Source organism: Leuciscus leuciscus (assembly GCF_965113295.1).
Source record: "Leuciscus leuciscus genome assembly, chromosome: 1".
In the NCBI taxonomy this organism is placed as follows: domain Eukaryota; kingdom Metazoa; phylum Chordata; class Actinopteri; order Cypriniformes; family Leuciscidae; genus Leuciscus; species Leuciscus leuciscus.
In genome coordinates, this window is record NC_138725.1 from 54,819,606 (window position 1) to 54,847,495 (window position 27,890).

At 37.7% G+C, this 27,890-nt stretch overlaps 2 protein-coding genes across 3 annotated transcripts in view; one reads left to right on the plus strand and one right to left on the minus strand.

Moving 5' to 3' along the window:
- Positions 1 to 26,273, plus strand: fbxl16 (F-box and leucine-rich repeat protein 16). Its single transcript, XM_082142699.1, has 6 exons — positions 1 to 326; positions 7,804 to 8,467; positions 15,667 to 16,175; positions 17,179 to 17,263; positions 17,439 to 17,502; positions 18,831 to 26,273. Exons 1-6 carry the CDS (start codon positions 316 to 318, stop codon positions 18,977 to 18,979), a joined length of 1,482 nt encoding a protein of 493 aa, XP_081998825.1. The 5' UTR covers positions 1 to 315; the 3' UTR covers positions 18,980 to 26,273.
- The window catches only part of septin12 (septin 12), a 62,763-nt gene continuing 60,347 nt past the window's right edge, over positions 25,475 to 27,890 (minus strand). For both annotated transcript variants that reach the window (XM_082142362.1, XM_082142361.1), the window contains exon 11: positions 25,475 to 26,845. In XM_082142362.1, coding sequence (XP_081998488.1) covers positions 26,686 to 26,845 — 160 coding nt within the window. In that variant the 3' untranslated portion in view covers positions 25,475 to 26,685. The remainder of the gene's footprint in view (positions 26,846 to 27,890) is intronic.

The window sequence follows — 27,890 nt, forward strand, 5'->3', positions numbered from 1 at the left end:
GCGAGTGGGAGGCAAGCTTTGTGTGGAGAAACAGAATGAACGGGCTGTTATTTTAGTCTAGCGCATTAATTCACTTGTTTAATTTTTTTTTCCATACACATATGAAGTGGTATTTTCCGGCTTTGGAACTGGGAGATGTTTACATCTCAAATTATCATCACCTCCGAAAGGAAATAACGGGCAGGGCTGCTGCTGCTGCTGCTACTGGTATATTTATTTATTTTCCCTCATGCGTCCTGCAACGTTGTGGGAAACGCGATCGAGCCAGGCAGCGATCTCTGATTTATGATGGATTAATGATCGTGTGAGCTGCATATGAAAGAAAGGTAAGATAATCGACTGTTAATACATTCGATTATTGTTTAATGTGATGCATGTTTTTATTCAAGCTTAGATGGCGTTTGACGCAAAGGATTCAAGGAAAACCAGGATACTGCTAATAACAATTGTCCCCGGGGAACAAGCCTTGATAGGAAGAGGATCAATAGTGGTGATCTAAAAAAAATAAAAAGGGTGAAAGGACAAGGAAACGAGAATGCAACATTATTACCGCTCGGGTGAACGTGCATGTATTTGGATGCGTCTCAATACCTAATGTGCTGCCTACCTAGGCTGCATTATTGGACATCAGTGGCGCATATGCTGTCCAAAAATGCTGCACGCGACCATACACTGCAATAAATATCGCCTTAATGAGTATTGTCATAGCAAAACATCGTAATATACTAATACTAGTTTTCCCCCCGGAGAATTTAGTTTATTTTTCTTCCCGTTGTCAAATAGTTTGGTTCACTTAATCCTCACTTAAGTTCGTTATAGTGATGCTTAAAACAAAAATGTTATAAAATACTACTAATACAAACTTCTCAACTAAAATCATTTCTTGTTTAAAACCAAACAGAAATACTGATTAATTAGGAAAATAACATGTGATGCCCAGGTAGGCAGCTCACTAGGTTTTGACACGGCCTTTGTCTCGCTTATGGGATGCTGAATATTCCTCATGACGTCACCTGTCCGTCTTCCTGAGGTCGAGATACACACGTTATCCTCCGCGTTTCGCGCGGTTGTCATGACGTAACAGCCAAATGTTTTGTTCGACATACGGCAACGGCGTTTACACAATGATACAAGGCCCTACAGTGTTTGTTAATATTTAGACAACTGCATGATTCCACACTTGGCGCCAAGGTTGCTCTCTGTGCAGAGTGTTATACGACGACAGGAACTTAAAGGGATAGCTCACCCCAAATTAAAAATTCTGTCATCATTTACTCACTTTTCAAGTGTCTTTTCAATACTGTATGGTTGTATGTGAAACAGAAAAGATGTTTATAATGTTAAGCATCTTTTTTTATACATTAAAATCAATTGAAGGTTTAGAGTTACAAAATGGTGATTAAACGATGACAGAATGCTTATTTTCAGGATTTCTTAACAAGAGTCTAGTCAGGGATTGATTCTGCTAAGCTGTTTAGAAGCTTGGAAGACCCTTAGTGATTAGGCCTACTATTTTAATTCAAAATCACCAGTGAGTTAATGAGAGTTAGGCTATGTTTAGAAAAGCATATGATCGTACTACTCTTACCATTACAGCTGTACAGAGTATTGTGCACTGAGCATGCACATTTTCTGTATCAATACCTGGATGACCGACTACATTTGGACAATACTAAGCCAAATACTAGAGAGATTACTGCACAGAAAGCACCAGAACTCAATATCTGATTGTCTGAATCAAAACCACAGCACGTGTTGAAGCGCTGCCCACGAGGCTATGCGCTCTGACAACATTAAAACGTTAAAATTAAGATCTGGATGAAACATTAACAGTTGCACATTTTTCTCCATTGGTTTGTCAGTAATAAGACCAGAGTTAGCTGTAACTAATATCATGGGTTAAAGTGATCATGTGTGGAGCCACACTCAACCCCCAGAACTTAGTGTACACTATCCTCATTGAAATAGTGTAGATTATTTATCTTCACTATCGAACAGACAATCCCATTCTCTCCCGGTCAGTTTTAAGGGCTGTTCACACCAAGGATTAGAACTACAAAGTCTTTGTAATCATTCTAATTCTGTGAGAATAGTGAAGTACACAGCACAACTATAATGATAAAGACTTAGAGGAACAATGTCATTGAAATCACTTTCAGAATCATTTCTTTCCAGCTGAAGAAAGCTAAAAACATTGACAGAGCCAATAAGAAAAGAGCTAATAAGAAAAGAGCTTGACGATTTAAAGATGACATGTCATTACTGCAGTTTGTGCTTAGAATGGCTAGTGGCTAGTTTATCAGTCAATTTTTTCTTTCTTTTTCGGTTTACCAAAAAATACAGTTTTGGCTTTCCACATGGAACACTTCAAACTGTATCGGATCAACCTGAAGTTTTTCGCCGGCACCATGTGAACCTAATTAAGATGGTTCCTTCCCTGTTTTAGAGACTGTACATCATTCATTATTTATCTTTGTACGGCTGCAATTATAGGACACATGCTCCAAATTCGAAATGGTAGTAGCTAGCAGAAGCTCTTCCAAAACACATACAGGTGCAGATTTTCTTTTTACATTAATATAATGTGAAGTCTGTAATGGTAGACTGAAACTATTCCTCAGAGAGTACATATTTCATACCGTTGTCCCACTTATAAACTTCCAAAGACTTGGTTCAACTTCATCTAACTTCTGAAACTTCATTTGAAATTCCACAGAGGAAGTCTCAGAAGTGTTCTTAAGCCACCTCTCCCTGAGAACACGACTAGATTGCGTGGTTGCTTTGAACATGCAAATCCCTCTCAAAGAGACCACTGCCAATCCTGTCCACTCCAAGGAGCTTCCACTATCCCATCTCCCCCGTTCCCTCTCTCGTCCCATCCCCCACCCTCATTGTGTGCCACATCTATCCATGGCAGAAGCGCAGTGTCTCCATTCTTTGCTTGTTTGTTGTCGTAGGGCTTGTGTGTTTCGTCAGTAAATCCTAATAACATGGGTAGGAGGCCGGGCCTGTAGGCAAAATGAAAAGGCTTGCAAAGTGGCAGAGGGGAGAACGGATTTACTCCATGCAGACGTGCTGTCAACAGTTGGAGAAATGCTCTAGAAAGTTTATTGTCCTTGACTGATACAGACCAGTTCCCTTGTATTCGATAGCATATGCGAAATTACATGTTAATGGCATGTTTGTAAAGGAAAATCTTTCAGGCCAAACATCTCAAATGTCTAATTTCTGGACAGGATAGTATATAACAGTATAGAACCATATTATGTAAAGTCCAAGTGTTCTCTAACCATCTGAACTCCCCAAAGAAGACCTTAAAAGATTAGTTCATCCAAAAAAAACACTCATGTTTATAAATGTGCATGACTTTCTCTGCAAAACACAAAACAAGATTTTTGAAGAAGGTTTCAGCTGTTTGTTTGTCCATATTATGAAAGTTGGCGGGTCCAAAAAGGACTTCCCTGCCACTTTGGGCTTACAATGACATGAGTAACCCTGAAACTGACAAAGATAATGGCTTGTGAAAGAAGGACAATATAGTTAAATGCATTAGCATATGTTCTCAATCTTAATTTGTGCTAATTTCAATAAAGGCTGTTTTTTTTGTGCTCAGTTTTGGCTAGGAACAGACAATAATCATCCCTAGAAAAGAAGTAGGCCTACTCAGAATTTCTCAGAATTTGGCCTTGACCTTTAATTTGACATCATTATAGATTTTTTTTATTTTTTATTAAGAACAGTTAGAGGCCAGGATGAAATCATATGCAATAACTGGAGGTAAAAGCTAAACAAACAATTGAATCAGTTATTTAGTAGATCCATTAGTAATGAAGTAGCCAATTTATCTTTGATAAGCTAATTCCAGCTATTCTAATCCTCTCAGCTTGATTCAGAAAATAATTTCTGTATGTGTGGCACTTTTATTTGGAAAAGTAGAAAGGCGCTCAGCATGCGGACATAATTTATAAGCCGTGTGCTTTTAAAACACCCCCCTAATTATTTAAGAGGTGCTTTTTTCCCCTCCTGTATACCCAGATGAACTCCCTTGAACCCATCTGGATTGCAGCCATGCCCTTTCCATGTCTCACTTTCAAATTCTCTGCCGCTTAACTGTTTCTGGAGCTTTTCCCTGGCTACTTCCCCTTTTCAAATTCTTCATGGGGGCGACAGCTGAACTGATTTGTTCTAGTGCTGGATGTTAAGAGAAGAACCACACAGCTTTAGCATCTGAATCTTAAATAATCATGTGAATTTGAAATTGTTCTTCAGAGGTTTAATGACAAGGTGTTAACATCCTTTATGTAATATTGTTTTGGTGTATAAAAACGTACTGACTGAAACATGAGAACACACACCCAGAGGTTATAGTTGGACCTTTGTACAGAGAAGGGTCACTGTGTCAGAGAATTGCTGAGCAACATATACTGGTTATTTTAATGCAGATCTAATGCCACAAAACTTCCTCTGAGTGAATCGCTCTTCTTAATGTGAAAAGTCTAAATATTGTGAGGATATTGTGAGAATATCGTGAGAATATCACTACGGTATTTTGAGATAAAAATATAGTTTTAAATATAGATCCCCCACCCCAACCTTTAATGCACATTACTCCTTTTTCTTTAAAACTATACATTTTGTGCTGAAATGGAAGGTAAAGACAGCATATCGATAGGGCCCTGGCAAGATGCCACCACTTCTTACTTAGCACATATCTCGGTACAGAAAGTTCCCATCAAGCCCCATCCAGAATGTCAACTAGCCTCATTTATTACAAAAAAAAACAAAAAACAAAACGTGTCCCTCGCCACTCAAACATTTGCTGCTCATGGTTTGTCATTGCATTGTTTGATTTGCCCCAGTGCAGAGGACCACTAGCCTTTTCTGTGTCAACTTATTGAATGGGGCCTCAGTTTTCATTGGGAACTCTCGACTGCATTGCCCACACAACATCTTGGTGGGCCAAAGCGCTCCTCTGCAGTGCAGAAGCGTAGCTGAAGGCATTCTGATGTGCTTCATCAGGCAGTTCAGTTGCTCTCCTTGGTGCTGAAGTTGCACTAACAGGTCTCACTCTCCCTCTCTTTCTCTCTCCTCCCTTTCTCCCTCTCCTCCCTTTCCACCTGCTGCACTTTTCCATTTGCTTCCTCCTTATACATCACATAAATGTCTGCTATTTGAGATACTTACAGTTCCTCTTAATTCTGGCAATGTTTTGTCTTCATGCCAGTTTTTCCTCTTTGCACACTGCCATTTGAGACAAATTCTTTTGTGTTTTAATGGAGTGTTTTACAAAAGTCCCATCAGTAAAGCTCAAATACCCTTTCATCAATACCAAACTCTTAGCATTATTATTAATCTTAGTAAAATGGCCATTCAAAATGTTTCACTTTAAAATTTAAATGAATCACATGTGGTTAAAAATCACTCATCTCGTCAAGTGTCTTTTTAAAGAGACACCTGAGCTTGTTTGTCTTCACAGGTTTTGACACTTCTGGAGGAAACCAGAGAAACGTTACTAGCAGATTAAACTCAAAACGTACATATTTTGTATTCTTTCATAAAGGAACTAAATGATTTAACACAATAACTGGAAAAAAAAACAACACCACAATATTAATTGTGATGAAGGTTGTTTTTTGTTTTGTTTTTTACACACACACACACACACACACACACACACACACACACACACACACACACACACACACACACACACACACACACACACACACACACACACACACACACACACACACACACACACACACACACACACACACACACTTCAGCTCAAATGTTTGGGGTCAGCACGATTTTTTTTAAAGCTATTAATTTGTTGCATCAAATTGGTAAAGACAAGTACTGTATGTTACAAAAGATTTCTATTTTAAATAAATGCTGTTCTTTGGACATTTTTATTCCTCAGAGAATCCTGAAGATATTTTGGTTTCCACAAAAAAATTATAATAAATCTCTTAAGCAGCATATCATCATATTATAATGATTTCTGAAGGATCATGCAACACTGAAGATTGGAGTAATGCATGTACATGCATGTACAAACTACACATATTAGTCAAAATATTCTAATCTATTACTATATAACATTCTAATATATATATTTTTTAAATAATAATCTTTAAAAAAATATTGAAATAAATTTCAATATAAAGTTTTCTAGGTTTAACAAAGTAGAAATATTATGATTTATCCATCCCTTGCTTAAGTACTCCTAGTTGGGAATCACATTCTTTTGCTCAATTTCTAATCAAATCAGTAAGTTCTTGCAGTACTTTTCTGTTGATCAGATGTAATCTTAAAAAGCTCCACCTCTGTGTGGGTGGAAATGGGGTTTGTGGCCTGCCCTTTAGTGTTTGGTTTCCTAGGGAAACAAATTAGATGTGTTTTTCCCCACTAGTTTCCAAAAGCTGTGAAATGAGTTGTGCATTTGCATAGTTTTTACCAAGATTGTGTTTCTCTTGTGAAGGTCTAGTGGTCATTCAGTCAAAACACTCATGCAAAATCAACATGTTTTGCTTTTCTTCATGTAAATCATTCTGCATTCAAAATCAGAAGGCTAAATGCTGGAGCGTGGTATTTCAGCTGCAAAGATAGTCATGGGCTTATTGAGAAAAATGTCTTAAAGCAAGCAACGCTCATTGACATTTTACACTTGAACCATTAGTGCACAGAGCACGCACACCTGCATGGAGGGTTTTAAGGTGGACCAGGGTGTTGAAAAGGCAGCTCCACTTCAGAGTATATTCTTCAGTCACTTCCTACAAGGCATTTCTCTGAACAATTCTAATGCCCTGTTTAGATATTTTATCACTGGCATAACTGATATTTCACTGACTGTTTATTCTTTTTCATCATTTGGGGCATGATACAATATGTGCTGAAACATAATTTACTGATTTTAACTCACTATGCATACAGTGAATGTGACTACATTGTGAATAATAAATGAGTCAGTGAGTAAGTGAGTGAACACCTGCATTGATGTGTAAAATACGGTAAAGCACCTGGCTCTTACTGTATGTTGTGTCATGCACCTGCTGAGTTCACCATCAAGGCGTGTATATCAAAAAGTCAAATGTCTAGGTTTTGTTCATTCTTTCCATTTCCATACTGAAATATACTATCAGTGTCTGTAAAAAAAAAAAAGCAACTTATGTCATCATGCTTACAATTGCAATTGATATAGATATATAAGATATTCAACAAACAGATCAGATTACCTGCTAAATGACAGTGTAGACAGTCGGTCTTAAAGATCGGATTTGAAACAAATCTAATTTGGTCAGTGTTAACCAAGCCTCTGAATCCTAGTCTACTGTTACAAATATTAGGGTACAGTACAATATTAGGGTTAAAAAACCTTAAGCCACCCACAAACTGTGTGAAAAGAAATGGTCAAATTAGTTTGTTTTGATTAAAAATTAAAAAGGGATGAGGGCAAAAGTTCCTGGGGAACTGAAACGTCTTTTCAAATGGGGCTTTTTGTTGAATTTTTGTTACCACAAATAGGCTAATATAGATGAAGATTTGTTTAAAAAAATATTTATCCATCATATTTGTGGGCCTGTGAAAATGTTGGCAGGACAAGTAAATTCTGTCATTGGAATTTTTTTTTATTGTTAAGCCCTACCATAAAAAATAAAAAAAACACTTTTTAAAGAGCCCTGGTCATATGCATAGTGTGAAAAATAATAGTTTCTTTTTTTCAATCATAATATATTTTTATTTCACTCTAAAGATGTTATTGCATCCAAGAGCAATAACTCGACTCTGGTCTATTCACAGGCTTCCAATGCTGAATATGTCCACTCCCAGTGACCTCAAGTCTCCCTGCGTGACGCGGAACGGCATGGTCAAGCTGCCCCCCCAGCCCAACGGCCTCGGTTCGGCCAGCATCACTAAAGGCACACCAGCTGCCAAGAATCGCCTGTGCCAGTCGTCCTCTGTGCCCACCATCTTGCCTCCCCCTAGCCTGCCGTATCACCTGGAGCCCCTGCCCACAGCCGCCTCACTGCTGGGCCCCGACCTGGACACGAGCCCCGTGACTGCCATCAAACCTCCCCTCCGGCAATTCCCCAAACCCCTGCTGGAGAGACAACTGGTGCTGGACGAAAAGGTGCTGAACCGGCTCTTATGGTACTTCACCACAGCAGAAAAGTGCATTCTAGCCCAGGTTTGCAAGATGTGGCGGAAGGTGCTCTACCAGCCCAAGTTCTGGGAAGGTGTGATGCCCATTCTACATGCTAAGGAACTCTACACTATCCTGCCCAATGGGGAGAAGGAGTTTGTTAGCCTGCAGGCTTTTGCTCTTAGAGGCTTCCAGTCCTTCTGTCTGGTGGGGGTCTCTGATTTGGACATTTGTGAGTTCATCGACAACTATCCGCTGTCAAAAAAGGGAGTCAAGTCTGTCAGTCTTAAGAGGTCGACTATCACGGATGCAGGACTTGAGGTAATTATGTCCAGGAATTATTTGACTATCAATAAATAACATTTTCATGCAAAAAACTTTGTGAAGGTTATACTGTGCAATGGTAAATATCCATCAACGGGTAGATATTTATACCACAGTTATGGCTTCACAAACTGAATTAAATGTAGGGCTGGACTTGTTTTTGTCCATCAGGAATTGATTGGATCATTGTGGTTTGCTATTGCTGTGATGTCATGTGAGTGACAGGTTGATCCCGCCCTCGCGCCATTAAACAGAGAAGACATGTCACTGCAAGAGGGAGGGGAACTTATTCTGATTAAATATTACAAATGCACATGAATTTGAAAAAAAATTATGATGTGCACAGATCAATAATTTATAATAAATACGGCAATATTTACAATAATTGTAAATATGGATTTCATGGCATTATTTAGAATTTTAGAATGCGGCATTGGTCCTGCCTTTTATTCACACAGGACACATTTCGGGACTGGCAATTTTACTAGGTCCCCATCCTGGGATGTGTTTGCGTTCGCACAGAAGGCACTCTAGCAATTTTATGGCAATATTTTGGGATCAACGCTCTGTGTGAAAGGGAATATTGAATATATCCCCATCCCTCGCTCATAGCAGACTGACGCTTGAAGGGGAATGGTTAAGGAAATTCAACCCAAGCCGTCAAACTGATGTCATCAGAGAGGGGACGCCGTATCAGAGCCGTTTCTTTTTTTTTTATGAAAGAGAACCATGACAAACAAATTTTCTTTGTGCATTAATTAGCATGGATTCTTATATTTTGCTTTGCAAAAAAAAAAAAAAAAAAAAAAATCTTTGAAATGAAGTACATTTAAGTTGTGAAGCATTTAATTCTATATTATTGATTCATTATGAAAAGTTGATGTAACATATTTTTTTTTGTTGAACCGCGATTACTCCTAAGAATTACACTTTATGATTGAAGATTTCCATCATTTCCCACCCACCCCTATTAAGTAGTATGACAAAATAATTAGCTGTATGGAAATGTGGTCAGAAGCACCTAACATACATGGTTAGAAATAAGTGTGTTTTGCAAGAACATGCAGCAATGATCACACATCACACTTGTCTCTATGCTGTTGCTATTCTAGGACTGGGCTTTTGTTGCCATGGTGAACTCTCAAATTGTTCGTGACGGCATCCAAGCTTTTTCCCCCCTCAGATATGCAAACCAGCATGTGCAGAGATAGAAGCTGGAGCTTCATCTGTCTGAGAGAGGACTGTGCACCTCGGGCTTGTTTGTGAATTATATAGGGCAGGGCAGATATCACAGCACAAGGCTTGGATCATGACCAAGTACTCAATAAAAGAGTCCTGCCTTCAAGAGTTGTTTTCTTGCTGAAATGAGCTCTTTCCCTTCCAATTTGTCTTAGTCTCTTCATTATAAATATAATATGTCACTGAAAACTTTAAGTGATTAAAAACAGAAAATGTGTACATTGTTCCCTCTTTTTTTTTTTTTTCTTCTTTGGCTTGGTACATAGGTCAGTGGGGTCACACAATCCATTAGTTGCAGTCCTTCTGAATGCAAACACTTCTTGTTGATCACAATTAGGTCAAAAATTCAGGAGTACATTATTTGAGCCATACTCTAGTTATACATTTTGGATAATCTTTACATTTAATACACATAAACTTAATTAACAGCCTTTAATAGCATTATAAATAGCTCTATTGATCTTTCTAATTTGGAATACAGTCAGTTTTCCCATTGTACATCAGTCAGGTTAAGAAAAGGAAAATAATCTTAAATTTCTTTCGTCAAGATATGTCAAGGTTCAAAACATATTAAGCTCTACTGACAGCATTTGTGATTGTTGATTACCACTGGAAATAATTTGGACCCTTAACAATTCTGTCTAGGGGTGTAACGATACCCTCATGATGTCACCATTCTATACATATCACGATACTGAACTCACGATACGATATTATTGTGATACTCCAAGATATATTATAAAAGGTTAACAAAAATGTTTACTGTTGATTAAAATGCTAAATTTGGTATTATACTGATGAATAAATGAAAAGGCTTGGACTTGGTGCTGGTAACCCAATGCACAGGACAATGGTGACACCAGAATATTCATGATTCTGAAGCTGAAAATACAGAATTATTTTAGACGAATATGCCTGCACTCTGTCACTGACTAGTTACATTTAAAATAATGTAGGCCACTTTTTACTGGTAACATAAGACATTTGGCATTATCAGGACCCACAAATATTCCCCCATTGCATTATACATTATATTCAACATGATATAGTAGTTTAATGTAGTACTGACACAAAAACTCCCACAGTAATTATAATTTTGTGTGAACTATACAGATTGTCACTATCCACGATAGCCTACACATGTTGTTGCATTTTTGTGTTGCGATATTGTGAAAGATATATTGTTACAACCCTAATTCTGCCCCTCATTACTTAAAAAAATTTGCAAAATAATCACCCTGCACATCTGGCCAAAACTGAAATCATGTTTCTTGAATAATAATCTATTCTGTGACAGGGTTTGGCTAAAAAAACAGAAGGCCTAAGCAACACGTGCTCTGCCACTCACCGGTGATATTGCAGGCATCCATGCATCCATGGTATTTCCGTCCTTTCCGCTTTGCTCAATAATTCCAAGTCTTGAGCTTTGTTGTCATTGTAGAGTTTCCCAAAAAGCGTCGAGACCGCACACTGCAAGCGTCTGCAACATCGAAGGAAAGCCCTGAGGCCAGTTGCATAAATTTAGCCACTTGTTAAGACTATGCTAGTTGGACCAACTAGCAGTTAAGAGGTAACCAGTCTTACTTTTCCGATTCAAATTAGACCGATCTACATTATGTAACTGACTTTAAACGTTAGGACCAGTTTAAAAAAAAAAAAAAAAACTAGCTGAATAACTTTTAAGACTAGACTAAGCAGTTTAGGCAACCTGTTGTTACCTCACTGGTCTTCCACTATGCCATTGTGGCTCAATGAAACCCGCCAGGCTGTGACTGGAAGTTACTTGCGATTTGCGAACGTCATTATGCGCAGTTTCGGTAAGTGCGGTTTAAAAGTTTAAACTCAGAATCGATTCTTAATTTTTGTTGATCTTGATCGCGATTGTTAAAGAAACAATCACGATGCAGAGGAAACATTTTGTTTGCTGTTCTGTTCATTTAGTAGACGTGTCAAATCACGCTGAAATCATACTCTCATAAGTGAATATTAAATAGCCTAAAGACATATATAAACAAGTGTGAATCTGTGAGCAGGAAAAAACTGAAAACTGACCGTTAATCAGAGGTTGACAGTAACAAAGTATTAACTTCAGTACTATAACTTAAGTACACTTTTTGAGTATCTGTACTTTACTTGAGTATTATTTTTTCTGGAAACATTTTACTTTAACTTCAATACATTTGAAAGACAAATATCATACTTTTTACTCCACTACAATTCTGTCAAGTTACTTGAGTAGAAAATAGTAACGTCAGTCAGGGGATGATTTTGGTTGCAGAGGTTGCATCAGAACCGTCTTTTGATGTCAGAACCAGACGTCTGAATGATGTCGCCATCCAACGTCGGGCAGACGTTGGATTTTGGTTGGAAATGAAAGTCAGGTTGACATCAGAACCCCACTGATGTTGGTTTCTGACGTCAACCCGGTTTTCATTTTCAACCACAATACAACGTCTGTCCAATGTTGGAGATTAATGTCAATCTGGCGTTGGATTCTGACATCAACCTGATTTTCATTTTCAATGCTGGGTTTGGTCTTCTAAATGCAAATTTTGTCATTGTTTTGGAGCACACAAGCTTATAGATAACAGTAAGGCCAACTCATTCATACTAAAAGCCCAAAAAACTTTAAATAGGGCACTATTTGCGGGAACAGCCATTTGGGTGTCCGAAACCATTGTGGACGTTATGGAGTGCACTTATTCAATCTCACATTCAATACCACTACTGGAACTTTGTTCTAGAAATACATTTGATATTGATATAAGGGTAGGTAGGCATAAGGTACTGTAAGTATTACATACAAATGCAACAATAATAAAACAATGCATTGACATTTACTTTTGATACTTAAGTACTTCTATACTTTTACTTAAGTAAAAATCGGTCTTTACAACTTTTACTTGTAACGGAGTAATATTTGACCAGTAGTATCTGTACTTTCACTGAAGTAAGGAAGTTGTGTACTTTGTCCACCTCTGCCGTTAATTTATGATAATGTGAGTGCACACGTATTAGACGTGCACTTTAATAGAAGAAAGAATTTATACATAAATTTATGATTTATGTAACAGGCCTATGTCTTTCACTCTATGCCATGGTCTTGTGTTTTCAGCGATAAAGCTTGATTTTATACATTTATATGTTTAAACATTTTGATAATTGTACGCGTGTTGCCCTAATTTCTAGATTTAATGACAGCAGTAACAGTCGTGATGTTCTTGTAATGGCATTCTGAAAAAATTTACACCATTGGCAAATGTCTTAGCTATTTGTTTTTGTCAAACAAAAACCAAAAACCTCTCTGCAACGTTCTGGGAAAGTTAGGCTAGTTCATGGCCAGACAGCAACATAGTGTCGGCCCACATCTGGTGATTCCACAAGGTCCAGGGAACTAGCCGTTGCATAACCGTTGCATAGCCTTGAAAACAGGCCCTGAAAAAGGCATACGCCACATATTGCGCATATTGTGATTTATAAAAACAAACTTGATGGGAAAATTTGCGCACCTGCACGCAGACTTTGACCCATGCATACGAACGTTTTGGAGACGGAGCAGTTTGGCGACACTGATATGTATATGCTGTAGCATATACTGTATATCTTACGGCAGATGAGAAAATCTTAAATCTTCATTATGAGTCCTAATCATAAATACAGTGCATGTTCACAATAACAGTTTAAATTAATAAAATAATTATTTAATCAATGTTTTACATCTGATATACACATTTAGATCAAATATGCCATTCTCATTAATGGAGTTAAGCACTTAAAGTCTTCATGAACCGGAAGTTACAAACAACTTTTCTCCAGTGTTGTGACGTATTTCCAAGTGAAACGGAATATTGAATAGAGAGCAGGGTTTCATAGCAGACTAACGGTTTGAGCATAGACAGTAAAAGAATTGGACACAGCGACCCCATTGGATTCAACGGAGACAAAGTGAAGTCAATTAGAAACTCTTACTTCCTGGGGGTCGAGCGTACTGCGCAGACTCAAACTGAGCTTGACGACGTAGATGTGACGTGAGCAACCCGTCTGTCTTCTAGTAGCTGTGCCAAGAGAAATCTGAATCATTCCCTTCCGAAACTTGCAGAGATGGAGAGTGTGAGTAGGAGGTGTCCATGAGCTAGGAGCAGGAGAAACTTTTGCTAGTATTCTGATTAATTATTTTGTCACTTTGCCTCCACATCCCCACGATTGCCCGCGAGCTTCTCCTCCCGTCCATACGGTAATTCCGTAAGAGAGTCGCATGGTTATGACGCAATCGTTAGCCTATTTTTACAAAAATTGCTTCTACGGGGCCATAATGTAAGCTACAAGGTAATGGAGCCTTTTATACATTTTCGTGTTTCTTTAGAAATAAATAATGGACAAATGGAGTCTTTAAACGCCTTAGTTGTAAAGTTATTCACTGTCAAAGTGACGCCAAAATGAATGGGAGTCAATGGGATGCTAACAGCAGGTGGGGGTCCGCTAGCCAATGGCGGCGCCCGGGGCTACTTCAAAATAATATAAAACCCTGCCCCCCTGGGTTTGAGGGGAGTTGCCACGCCCTCGCGGCTCGCGCCATAGCACATGACAGGAAGAGAAGAGAAGTCGTTTCGAGGGGGGAGGGAAGGATAACATATTTGATTAAAGAATATAAGGGCGCGTGAATTTTTAAAAATTAATGAAGTGCACAGATAAATCATTTATAATAAACACTACAATATTACATATAAAAATACGAATTGTAAAATTTGATTTCATGGTGACTTTAAATTACATTAAATCATTACTGAAAAGTTACAAAAAATATATATATTCTAATAAATAGAAGTATTTGTAGTGGATGTAATGCTTTTGAACACTTCTCCTGTGGCAGGCTGTGTTTTGATGTTTTAACTACAGAGAGGATTGCTTATCATGATAAAAGCAGATTGTCTGAGAAAATATTTTCACGCAAATAATGCAAAATAAGGCCTATCTGTTTCCATTAAAAATATAAAGAAATTAAAAATACTATCTGGCCAGTGGAAAAAATTGAGAAAAACTTTCTCTGAAATGTATTTTATACTATTTGATTTATCTATTCAAAAACAAGGCAAGGATAGGCTACTAAATGATTTTTAGCAATTTAATGTGACGGCACATCCGTATCTCATGTCTTGGTATGGTATCACATGGTATTATGTGGATGAATATGCATATGCAAATTATATGCAGATGAGGATATGCATAGTAAAACTAGGCGTTGTAAGCTCCATATATAGTTATTTCGGGGAGGAGACGGGGTGGAGACGCATGTCCTTACAATCATCCGCTGACTGGGATTTATAAAGGGAATTTTGCGCAGGTTCTGGGTTATGTTTTTAAGTCTGAAATTGTTTTTGCCGAATGCCATTTTTAGCTTTCGGGCGCATGTACACTTTTAGCAAGGATCCTATGCACAGTTTTATAAATGAGACCCCTGATGTGTGCCGGATCTGGGACGACACTATGTTGCTGTCTGGGTGGTTATAAGAATAAATCCCAAAAAATAACCTTTAGAGGACATTGTGTATCAGCTCTTATTTGGTTATCACACAAAACTTCCCTGAAACATTCTGGCAATTGGTTCTCAAAGAAATAACTAAATGGGAACCATATTAGGGCAATTTTGTGGTGTTTCAAATGGTTTCACTGCACATTTTAGATTTCCCCCATATTTAACACAGATGAATTTATTAATCAGCTGTTTGGTATAGTACTCTACTGAGCTGACCTGAGCTGGGTCTGTCCATTAAAGGAGACATCCAGAATGTGCATTGCTGAGAAGGCTCCAGGAATGGTCTTAAAAAAACAAACCTCCTCCAGGATAATGCTGTGAATATTCATTAAGCTTTAGTCAGCTCTCACTGAACTAGGAGCACATTTGCAGTTGTATGTGTATGCATTAAAATAACATTGCTCCTCCATCCTGGGCTCTTCAGGTGATGCTGGAACAGATGCAAGGGCTGATGCATCTTGAACTCTCCGGCTGCAATGATTTTACAGAAGCCGGCCTGTGGTCCAGCTTGAATGCGCGGCTTACCTCTCTCAGCGTAAGCGACTGCATCAACGTGGCAGACGACGCCATCGCCGCCATATCTCAGCTCCTTCCCAACCTATCGGAGCTCAGCCTACAGGCCTATCATGTGACCGACACGGCCATGGCCTACTTCACCGCCAAGCAAGGCTACACCACCCACACGCTGCGCCTGAACTCCTGCTGGGAGATCACCAACCATGGTGTAGTCAACATGGTGCACAGCCTGCCCAACCTCACCTCCCTCAGCCTGTCGGGCTGCTCGAAGATCACAGACGATGGCGTGGAGTTGGTTGCAGAGAATCTGAGGAAACTCCGAAGTCTGGATCTGTCCTGGTGCCCCCGCATTACTGACATGGCACTGGAGTATATCGCTTGTGACCTACACAAACTGGAGGAGCTGGTTCTGGACCGGTGAGTCTGCTGAGTTTGCATTATGGAGCGGAAAGGAAATATTTCCTCCAAAGTAGTGATAGACCAATACAGGCTATCAGACTGGCTGATTCATTAGCTGGTGTATGTTTTTTTTTTTTGAAAGTGCATATAATCTCTTTTTCATTCATTCAATCAATCATCAATATATAAATACAAATAAATAAAAATGTATTTAAATAATAATCAATAATTGTTTAAATATATAACAATAATAAATATATATTTTCCACGAAGCGGAGATTCGATCACAATTCAATTCACATTCTATTCACATTTGATTTGATTAACATTTGATTCACAATTGATTAGTTTCACATTCAATTCACATTTGATTCAATTTACATTCAATTTGATTAATATTCGATTAGATTCATATTCAATTCGATTAGAATCATATTTGATTTGATTCATATTCGATTCAATTCACATTTGATTAACAATTCATTTGATTCACATTCGATTCACATTTGATTAATATTCGATTCGATTCAAATTCGATTCTGTTGTACATTCACATTTGCAATCATGCTCTGTGCGTGGGGTTGCTTTAACATTCGATTGCATCAAATTTTTTTGCCAGCGTTATTAGGAATTTTTCTAGGAACGTTTTTTTAGGAACATCATAAGAAGAATAAGCTACACCAATGACAAGACAATTTCAAATACTACAGATTTAAAATCCTTGTTCTATAACAATTTCAGTGGAGTGCTGTAATTCAGTGATGGTATCTTATAGCTAACAGTATGATATTTTGATACAAAAATAATGCATGTTAAAGTATGAAATTTCCGTGGTAATATCATGATATTTTTTGTAAGTGATACTTTATATCTACCTACACTGAATAATCAATCTGAAAAAAATGAGTTTTTAATTAATTACAAATTACTAAAAAATATATATTTCTTGACCAATTATTGTATGCCTAAAGATGGTAAAGGCTTAAAGTAAAATAACTCTCCTTCATATGACTATATTCAGATGTGTGAGGATCACAGATACAGGACTGGGTTACTTATCTACCATGTCATCTCTGAGAAGTCTCTACCTGCGCTGGTGTTGTCAAGTAAGTGTCTGTACAGCTATCTCAGTCACCCAAATGGGATAATCTTACTATGATAAAATAAAATAAAAGTATGGGTAGTTGACATTAGTTGTCCATTAACTTTTTTTTTTATCAATCACAACACATCGCTAAAACTGCATAAAATTTGATGTCAACTCCCCTTGTGTTCTTTTAGGTGCAAGACTTTGGGTTACAGCATCTATATGGCATGAGGAGTCTTCGTCTTCTCTCTCTAGCAGGTAAACTCACTCTTTCTCTGAAAGTACAGTGCTGATTCTGCAGGAAGCACTGATAAAGTCCTGATGAAGCACAATAATGAAATGACACTATGTTTTGAAGTAGATCGTTTCTATGAATACCTGAGCTTAATCATGTTATGGAAAAAGCTCCATTAATCCCTCAATAACAGATAGTGCTGTCCGAGTAAAATATATTGCTTTGTAAAAGTAAGATAAATTTGACTTTTAGTTGATGAATACATAATCACAATGTGATATACAAGTCTAATTTTAAAGAACATTGTACATTTGCAGATCAGAAACATCTGCCTGTTTCAGCAACAGCTGCGCAGAAGGACCAAACAAGTTTCTTTTGACTAGTCGATGTCATTTATTTAGCATGATATTTTTCATTTGATGGAATGAAAATAGGAAAGAGCGATTTTAAAATAACACACATATTTTTTATTTTTTTATTTTAAAGGCTTAGTTCACCCAGAAATGAAAATTCTGTAAGTAATTACTCACCATCATGTTGTTCCAACCCCGTAAGACCTTCGTTCATCTTCGGAACACAAATTAAGATATTTTTGATTAAATCTGAGAGCTGGATCACTGCTCCATAGGCTTCTAAGGCATTATAACTTGCTGGCCCAGAAAATGTATTAAAGACATCGTTAATATAGTCCAAGTGACTACAGTTGCTCAATCTTAAGTTTATAAAGTGACGAGAATACTTTTTGTGCGCAAAACCCCCCAAAAAGAACGACTTTATTCCACTATTCATTTCCTTCTCTCTGGGCCTCGAGTTTGTTCACGTAGTGTAACTGCGTAGCGCTTCTGTGTTGCACATCACACACATGACCAGCGTCGGCCAATAGTGAGCCTACGTGTGACGTACAACACAGACGCGCTGCGCTAAAACACTACGTGAAATAACTCGAGGCCCAGAGAGAAGGAAATGAATAGTGGAATAAAGTCGTTCTTTTGGGGTTTTTTTGCGGACAAAAAGTATTCTCGTCACTTTATAAACTTAAGATTGAGCAACTGCAGTCACTGATCCAGCTCTCAGATTTAATCAAAAATATCTTAATTTGTGTTCCGAAGATGAACGAAGGTCTTACGGGGTTGGAACAACATGAGGGTGAGTAATTACTGACAGAATTTTCATTTTTGGGTGAACTAACCCTTTAATATTTTGTCAGCATTATTTCTTGCTTAATTTCTATATATAGGTTTAATGAAGCAAAATCCCAATATATCAGGTTGGGAATCATCTGTGATGCAAATAGTGTTGTCACACAGCATTATAAACAGGAAGTGAGCAGCTCTCATTTACTGTGTCTCAGGGTGCCCTCTGCTGACCACCACTGGTCTATCAGGCCTGATCCAACTGCAGGAGCTAGAAGAGCTGGAACTGACCAACTGCCCTGGTGCCACAGCCGAACTCTTCAAATACTACTCCCAGCATCTGCCCCGCTGCATGGTCATCGAGTAGAGCAAAGAGTTTCATGGGCACCAGCACCCACCACATCACCAAAACCTCCTCCTACAGACTGATGATAAATCCAACTTCATCCTTGGACCCACAGGGAGAATCAATGAGAAAAATTGATAGGAAGTTTATTTTCTGGAGGGGTGAAAAGGGATCATTGACATGGAAGATAAAAAGGGAAATCTGAGAAAAGAGGTTGGAATGGGCCTGGAGTGGCGAGCGAGAGGGAAAATGTACAAAGCGCAGTGGCTAGATCTTTCATTAAATAACATGACACATAGGAATCAGCCCCCACACATACATGAAACATGTTCCTCCACTGAATTGTGAGACTAGTTTCCATGTCTCATCCAAAACTGTTTATCTTGAAGTGACAAAGGTGTGCGCTGCCTGTTTGAGCTGTCTTTCATATCCAGGGAAAGATAGAGAGGAACCGAGACGTTTAAGGGAAAGAACGAGGTTAAAGAGCCACTGCAACAGGGTCTCTTCACTTTTGTCCAACAGCACCTGGGTTCCTCGCTCCCCTCAGAGGTGCTGCCGCCGCTCCATGTCTGTGTCTTATCAAAGGAAAAAAAAATTAGAACTTTAGAGATGAACAGCTACGTAGAGTTTCACATCAACGCTACTTGCTTTTTGTCACGCGGTTCTCTTTTTGTCTTTTTTTTAAATATTATTTTTTTAAGTATTATTTTTGATGATAAGGATTACTGTGAAACATTTATGGTATGAGTTTGAGGTCTGGGACTCTTTGAAATAAGATGGAAATCCAGGTACGGTGAAGGTACAGTATTAAGAGGTACTGTCCTTTGAAAGGAACCAGCATAATCAGAAGTCAGGAGGTTATTTTTTTCCCCAGCAGATTGCTCTTTTAAAGACATTTCCAGATATTTTGAGTTGGGGAGCGGAGCGGATCGGATTGGAACTGCTCGTACATTTTAATGTGGTTCAAAGGGACTGTGGTTTGTACAAAAGATAGCTTGGCTTTTTCATCTGCCTGTTTTGCTTTAATTCCATTTGATGTCAATTGATATTAGTGGCTTATGTGCAGGTTTCTATATTAATCCTGATTCAAATGAAGATGAGATCTTTGAGTGATCCTATAATGCAGCGGAGCCACGTGACGGCCTTTCACAGCCTGAAACTTCACGTCATTGCTTACTTGTCACCAGGCCAAACCATTACAGCATGGCAATTCTACCATATTTTCTTACTGTACAGGCGCAGCGACTCTTTCAGCTCAAATGCTTTTAAATACATCTGATGAATACAGTTTACAGTGATTTGCATCAAATGCAGAGGCAGGCCAGTGTAATTAAAGTGATCACAAACATCCCACACAAGATTATTACAGTAGTCTCTCTTCATCTAGCAGTTTTGCTTTCCATTTAAGCAATACCCACATGTCTGCTTTTAGATCCCCACATGTTATACCCACATACCCACATGTCTCTTTTATTTTGAGATGCCGGGTTCTTCGCCCTCACAATTCTGCTCATCTGTGGTGCCTACCTCATTGTAAAATTGGGGTACATGGAATACAGTTCCGCAAGAGAATTTACAGAAACCAAACATTTGTTCTTTTCCAACCCGCTCCATACCCCATGCCGAACCCATTTGTCTTCTCAGGAGATTAATGTGCTGCTCAGATCATCTCAGATAGGTCTGCTGTGATGTTAAAACACTTAATTGTTCACCTACTTTTCCCAGTCTCAAACTTAAGACATGCAAACTGGCATGGTACACAATTTTGGAGTCTTAGATTGGTGAATCATTTAATTAAATGCAACCCCTAAGTTCTAACAAGTGAAATGTTTACCTCCGAATATTATAATATATGTGGACAGTAAGTGCATACAATTTGCTACTTTTTTTCTTCAGGAAATTGTACAAAAATTACTAGATTACTAGTACTTTTAGATCAAATGACTTGCAATAATGCACTTAAACCAGGGATTTGGCTGGTTAGTGCCCCTGCTGGTAAATGCATGAACTACATTATCTGGACTCAAAAAACAACTTATTCTGACTAAATAACTCGCTTCCTAAAGCAGGATTTCATAGCAATGACATTGAAGAACCATTTTGATTTCCCCATAAAACCTTGTAGTGAACAGTTTCTAAACCAGTTCTTAAAATTGGCCACCATTTTGCTAATAAAGAGCCTTTATTTATAAGAGCGAAACCATTGAGATGAATGAGACTTGTAAAGGACAGCTAGCTTTCTCCAGCTATTATAGACCTCCTTGATTCAAACATGAAGCTGTCTTACTCAGAACAAAACAGATGGATATTATGCCAAGTCCTAAATTATCTAGGCTTTAAAGATCACAGATTATATCTAGTAAAAGATACATTTAAACATTAGCACTCAGCTCAGACAGTCGATCTCTCTTCGTGTATATAGTGACCTGTTAAATGGGGGGTCACAGCTAATCAGCGCTAGCGGCTGCTGCTTATCCAGGCAAGACCCCTTGAGACTTTTAATCTCACTACCTTGTGTGAATTTATCTTTTGAATCATTGAAGTTGTTACTTATTTATTTGCTTTTACTTAGTGGGTTAATTTATTGACACGATGCACATATTTATTTATTTATTACATTTACGAGGATGGTACATGGTTGTTTATTTATAAGTAGCACAGATTTTTTTGAAGGGGTAACTGAGAAGACAGGAACTAGTGTGGGAATTGGAGTTAAGTTTTTGTCAGATGAATTGGCCTTTTTTGCCATGGTTTCAACGGTTCAACTGCAGCCTCTGAGGCTCTTGTTTTTGGCGGGAAAACTGTTGACACACAGCTGACAGAACTCACAGAAGAATGGAAAGGCAATAACTGGTTGACAGAGGCATGGCTGACAGTGAGTTGACCTACCTTATCTAACCCTCCTGCAGCCCAATATTTTTTTCTTGGTGACTAATTTTGTTTTTGTTTTTAAAATGGATGTCAGTTGAGTTATAGTGAAATGGCATTGTCTCCAGGATTGGATGTTGAACATTCTGCACCAGTAATTCATATGAGCGAAATTTTTTTGCTGTGTTTGGTTGATTTGAGGTATCCTGATAACTGTTAGAAGACATATAGCAGTATTTACACTCACCAATGGTCTTTTAAAGAAAAGAACAGCGTTTATATAGAGAAGGTTTAAAGGAAATCCCATCAAAGCTCTTTTCATTCCGTATGTCTCCATTGATAACATAAACAGAACCATTTGAGATGAATGAAATAAAAAGAGATTATTATTATTATTATTATATCTCTAAGGCATTGCATAGTATTTGAGGACAATTATATGAAACTGTCGGAGATATTGTATTAATCTTGTATAAATAATATTGTTTTCACTTCAAACCCGAGCCTTTTCCCTCTTTGTATGAAATCAGAGTTTATGTGTGTGGGATGGATTTTTTCACGTAATAGAACCCTAAATATAAATATTATAACTCATGCACTAACCTCGCTGTAATCTGTAAATATATATCAATATGTCAAGGTCATCTGTCAGAAGGTTTCAACTGTTTTTAAGGCTGCCTGGTTCGTGCACGTCTATACCCCTCTAAACAAAATGAGTCAGCAGAAAAACCTGGTCAAGGAAAGTGGCAAGATATGCAAAAAGGTTCATGTCTTTTAGCGATGAATCACATCAGCAATCGATAGTATAAGAGACTTAAGCTTGTTTCACTTTGTACATTGAGCTAATATCAAAGACATGTTAATACGGGCTAAATGCAAGAATATTAACAGATGTTTATTGTGTGTCTACATTGACACTGCGTGGGCAGCGCGCACACGCCTGCTGCCTTCCTCATATGATCGAGGCAGGGTTACTTTTCCGAGTCAATGAAATACTGGTACTACTGTGTAAATTTCGCTTACCACAAGACAATTCTGGCTGGCAGATATGGAGTGTTTCTGTCTGATTTACACTGTAAATTTAGACCATTATCGAAGACCAGTTTCCTTGAATAGTGCTCCTCTGTTCTTACTCTCTAAAGGAGTTTTACTAGCTTACCACATCCAGAGTGTGTTGGCAGTTTCTGTTCACCCTCCAGCTAGCTTTTAACTCTAAATGTCTGGCGCTTTTAATTGTTAAGCGAATAGAATAAATCATCTGTTCATCTAACTCTTCCCAGCTAACATATGTCAGGATTGTTTCTTTTTATAAATTTGAGAACGACGTGATTCAATAACAGAAAGCGACTCCTTTGTTGGCTCTTTTATGTATGTGTACATGTAATACTAAAACATTATTAATAATGCTTTTTACATTCATACAGGGTCAGTAACAACGACTTTTATTCTGGTGCAAACATGGTTTGGGTGAATGTGGTTCAACAGCCTAATGAGCAATGTTAGATATCCTCCTCACACTGATTATCGAAAATGTTTCTTTCATTTATTTGGTATTTTATTTCACTGGTGTGACACGGGCATGTCACGGTTCTCGGTAATTTAGGGTACATTTCTTTCTGTAAATACTGTTGTGGTGGTTCATTTAAAATGAAAGAGAAAAACTCCATCTCATGGCTGCAGTGCCTTGTCGAACAAGCGTTGTTGTTTTCAATTGATTGGTTCCAGTCTGCACCGTTTTAGTAAAAGTTGTACAAAATAAGCACCATATTTGCGTCATTAATTTTCTTTGACGTTAAATTATAAAGGCATAGTTCACCCCAAACTTTCTTAAATGATCAAACTGTATTTGTTTCCGTGGCACAACATATAGGCTAAGGGTGAATAAATCACAGAATTAAAATTTTTGGGTGAACTATATCCCTTTAGCACATTGTCAGTCTGTTACTGTATGTTTTAACGTTGCTTTTAAATCTGCATGCACACAAAAACACAATTACCTTGTCTATTCTTAGACATAGCATATGTATTAAGTGTTTTGACCCCAAGGGCCACCATTTTTTTTATGAATAAGGCTCTAAAAAGGAAGCAAAACTTAGTAGTGCTTTGCAGGTAATCAAAAACCTGTCCCGCAGAGCTTGATAAAAGATGTTCGTGGCTCTGCTTTATAAGCATGTGTTATATAAGAGTCTTAAGTAATCTATTTTGGAAAATTTTGCCGGATGGTAACACTCCTGAAGCAAGTCACAATGAAAACATCTTCACTTGGCACCCAGTGGATTTCACAAATAATAAAAACGCAAATAACCGAGAATGTCAGAAGAAGAAAATGGATCAAAGGTGAAGCAACTGTTGAGGTATGATTATGAGGTAAGATGCCCGTCTTACTGTCAGCCTTCAGTAAAGCATTTTTACCATTCTAAAATGATGAGAGACTCCATTTATACTCTTTGTAAGTAGAACACAGGCAAACTAATTATGAGCACACTATCATTGAAAAGTTTGGGGTCAGTAAGATTTTTCTTTAAAATAATTTATTTTATTCAGCAAAGATTAATTAAATTGATCAAAAGTGACAGTATATACATTTATAAATCTTTCTTGAACTATTTTAAAGACCTCCTGTGGTGAAAATCAAGTTTTTTTACGTTGTTTATATGTCTATGTGGTGTTTTTAATATGCTTTAAGACTAACCATGTGCAAAGTCATAAATCAACACCATTACTGAGTATTTTCTCCTTAAAACTGCAGTGAACCAAATACAGTCTCAAAAATGAGGTTTCTGACGTCAAAAACTAACCTGTAACCAATCAGGTCATCGTGTGATCGTCAACGAGTGAATCTCTGAGCTGGTGTGAGTGAGTGGAGGCGGGGTTAATTTGCATTTTCATAGAACTGCATAAGCTAAATGAAGCAAGGGTTTAGAGTTAAATTTAAGCTATTTTAATGCATGAAGATTTTTTTTTTTTCAAGAAAAAATGGTTTGATTTTGGTGATCAAACATGAGTTTTAAGTTACAAAATTGTTGACTACAGGGGGACTTTAACTTTATTTTTTAACTTCATTAAGCAGCACAACCATTTTCAACTGATGATAAGGAAACGAATAAATGTTTCTTAAGTACTAAATCATCATATTAGAAAGATTTCTAAAATATCGTGTGACACTAAAAACTAGTGTAATCTGTAATGAGTAATGATGCCGAATATTCAGCTTTACCATTACAGAATAAAGTATTTAAAAAAAGTCATTTTAAGTTTTAATATTTCACCATATTACAGTTTTTGATGGTATTTTTCCTTGCTGAGCATAACTTCTTTCAAAAACACACAAAAAAATATCATACTGACCCCAAAATGTATAATAGTACACTGAAAAAAAATTCTAACTCTCCCAAATCAAAAATTTCAAGTGACCGATAACATCTAAATTTTTCAATTGGCCCAAGTGAAATTCTTGTTGCAATAGTCTGTTAACATTGGCTCAATGAGAAATAATACGTCAGACTAATTGAAAAATTTAGATGTTATCGGTCACTTGAAATTTTTGACTTGGGGATGTAATATTTTTTTTACAGTGTAGTGTATAATATTATGGCAATCTCCAGTGAAACCAATAGCATTGTCCAGTGGCTCCAAATAAATATTGAATGCTGGTGACAATTTTTTAATCATAAAACAATTGTGTTTACATGAATAGTAATATTAGTAACAAGGAAATCATGATGCCGCTAATACATGTTGCATAAAAAAACGTGTTGCTATGACAGAAAATAAGAACACATTATAGTTATGTACAGTAGCTTTGATCAGCAAAAGGGCAAGACGGACTCCTGGTGTCCAGTGGAGGGAAGTAAACAGCACAATGTGTACCTTTAAACAGCAAGTTAACTAGTTAGAGAAAGAAAAACATATAACCGTAAACTTGACCTGTTACTGTACGACAAACATCAGTATGAATCGACTTTCTCTTGTTTCTCTACCCATCTCTGCATTATAAATGATCAATAGTATTACATTTCTTACCAGACCTTTGAGGTCAAAGGTTATATTTGAAATATTTCCCATTATATCAACACTATCATCACAGCAGTCATGTATGGATAGCAGTAAGAGACTCTTTAAGTATCGGTTAAGAAAATACCTTCAGCTTCGAAGCAGCTATGGTAAAAAAAATATTTGTCTAAAGTTTTTAATCTCTTCTTTTACAAAAGTACAGGTAAAGATCATATTTTTGCTGTAAAAAAATCTAAAATAATTACTTATGAAAATAAAAGAGCAAAAGGAGCATGTCACATTGCTGGTTCAGTGTTAATGTATCGGTGCAGTAACAAATAGGGATTATGGGATTTTCTCATCTAGTGATGTCAGGCGTGCAGACACACACACACACACACACACACACACACACACACACACACACACACACACACACACACACACACACACACACACACACACACACACACACACACACACACACACACACACACACACACACACACACACACACACACACACACACACACACACACACACACACACACACACACACACACACACACACACACACACACACGTTTTCCAACATGCCTCTGTTCCATTCATTCGGCAAAAAGAGTTTGAAAGATATCAAAAGAGAAAAATTACATAGAGGGAAACGTTCTCTTAGCCAAAACCTGGTTCAATTCTACCCATAATATAGATTAATTTCAAAAAATAGACTCATATGAAGTTTACATGCCTAAGCGGAAATGTCTTTAATCAAACGTGTCGATTTTCCAACAGTGGCAATCTAGAAGTGAAATGTTCATCTCTCCCATTCTGACGGGGGGTGAAGGCGGGTGCACACTTCATCTCTTTCAAAGGTGACTCTCTGCATCACTCTTCTCTAGGGTACCATTCTCCCGGTTCAAAGGGGAAAGTGCCTGTCCATTGGCATTGCTCTCGTTAAGTCTTTTCACTCTATACGTCTCATAGTGGATGTTGTGAGTGACGTCCTTCAAATCTTGCAAGTGGGACCTTGAAAGCAGGGTGCAACAGAGCATAATATCAATTTTGATCCCACAATAACATACCCTAAGGGCAATATGCACAATGTTAAATAAAAGTCATTCTCCTATGTTGAATTGAATTGTTTACTGACTACATTAGCTTTTTATGATCCCTTTGTGTGATTCAGTTGGTGTTTCCTGCTCTAATTTGATCTCCGCTTCAGCGGGAGGCCGATCAAAAAGTGTGAAAGGCAATTCAAAAATGTGGAGCGTTATAACGGACATCCTTTGTATCCTGTTTCAGCAGGGAATCACTCTCACACCATCTGTCAATGGGCCGCCATCCAAGAGTTCTGGTGAGAGGGCTTTGTGACCTGGCCTCACCTGATCGGACTCTGTAATTAACCTGTCCTTTACTGAGCTCACAGGAGAGGGATGTACTCATGACCTTCTCAGCTACTTCTCATATATTAACTTAACCAACACAACCAACTGAAATGGTTGTATGCTAAGTTATAAGTTAGTAAACCTCCAAGTTGTTAGTTATATGAAGATGTTGTGTTTTCAGTGCTGAGTTGCAAGGATGAAGAGCAAAAAAAACAAAAAAAACACACCTTTATAAAAGTGATGTAATTTGACCAGAAGTTAATTTGAACTGCTGCTGCACGAAACTCTGACATCTGTTGACCAATCTGTTGTTGAAATGCTAATGGAATTACTGTCATAACTTGCAACCAACCATATAAGGGATCAAATAAAAATCCTCAAGAATCAAGTAAGATTATACAGGACACACACACGCACACACACACACACAGAGTTTTTTATGTTTTATGGGGACTTTTCATATACATGAATGATTTTTATACTGTACAAACTGCATTTTCTATCCCCTTACACTAACCCTACACCTCAACCAACCCATCACAGAAAACGTTCAGCATTTTTACATTTTCAAAAAACATCCCGACCCGAAAAAAGACAGGGATTTTGGATATTACCATCTTTATGGGGACATTTTGTCCCCAGAACCACAGCCACACACACAACACACACGTTTATAGAGTGCAATG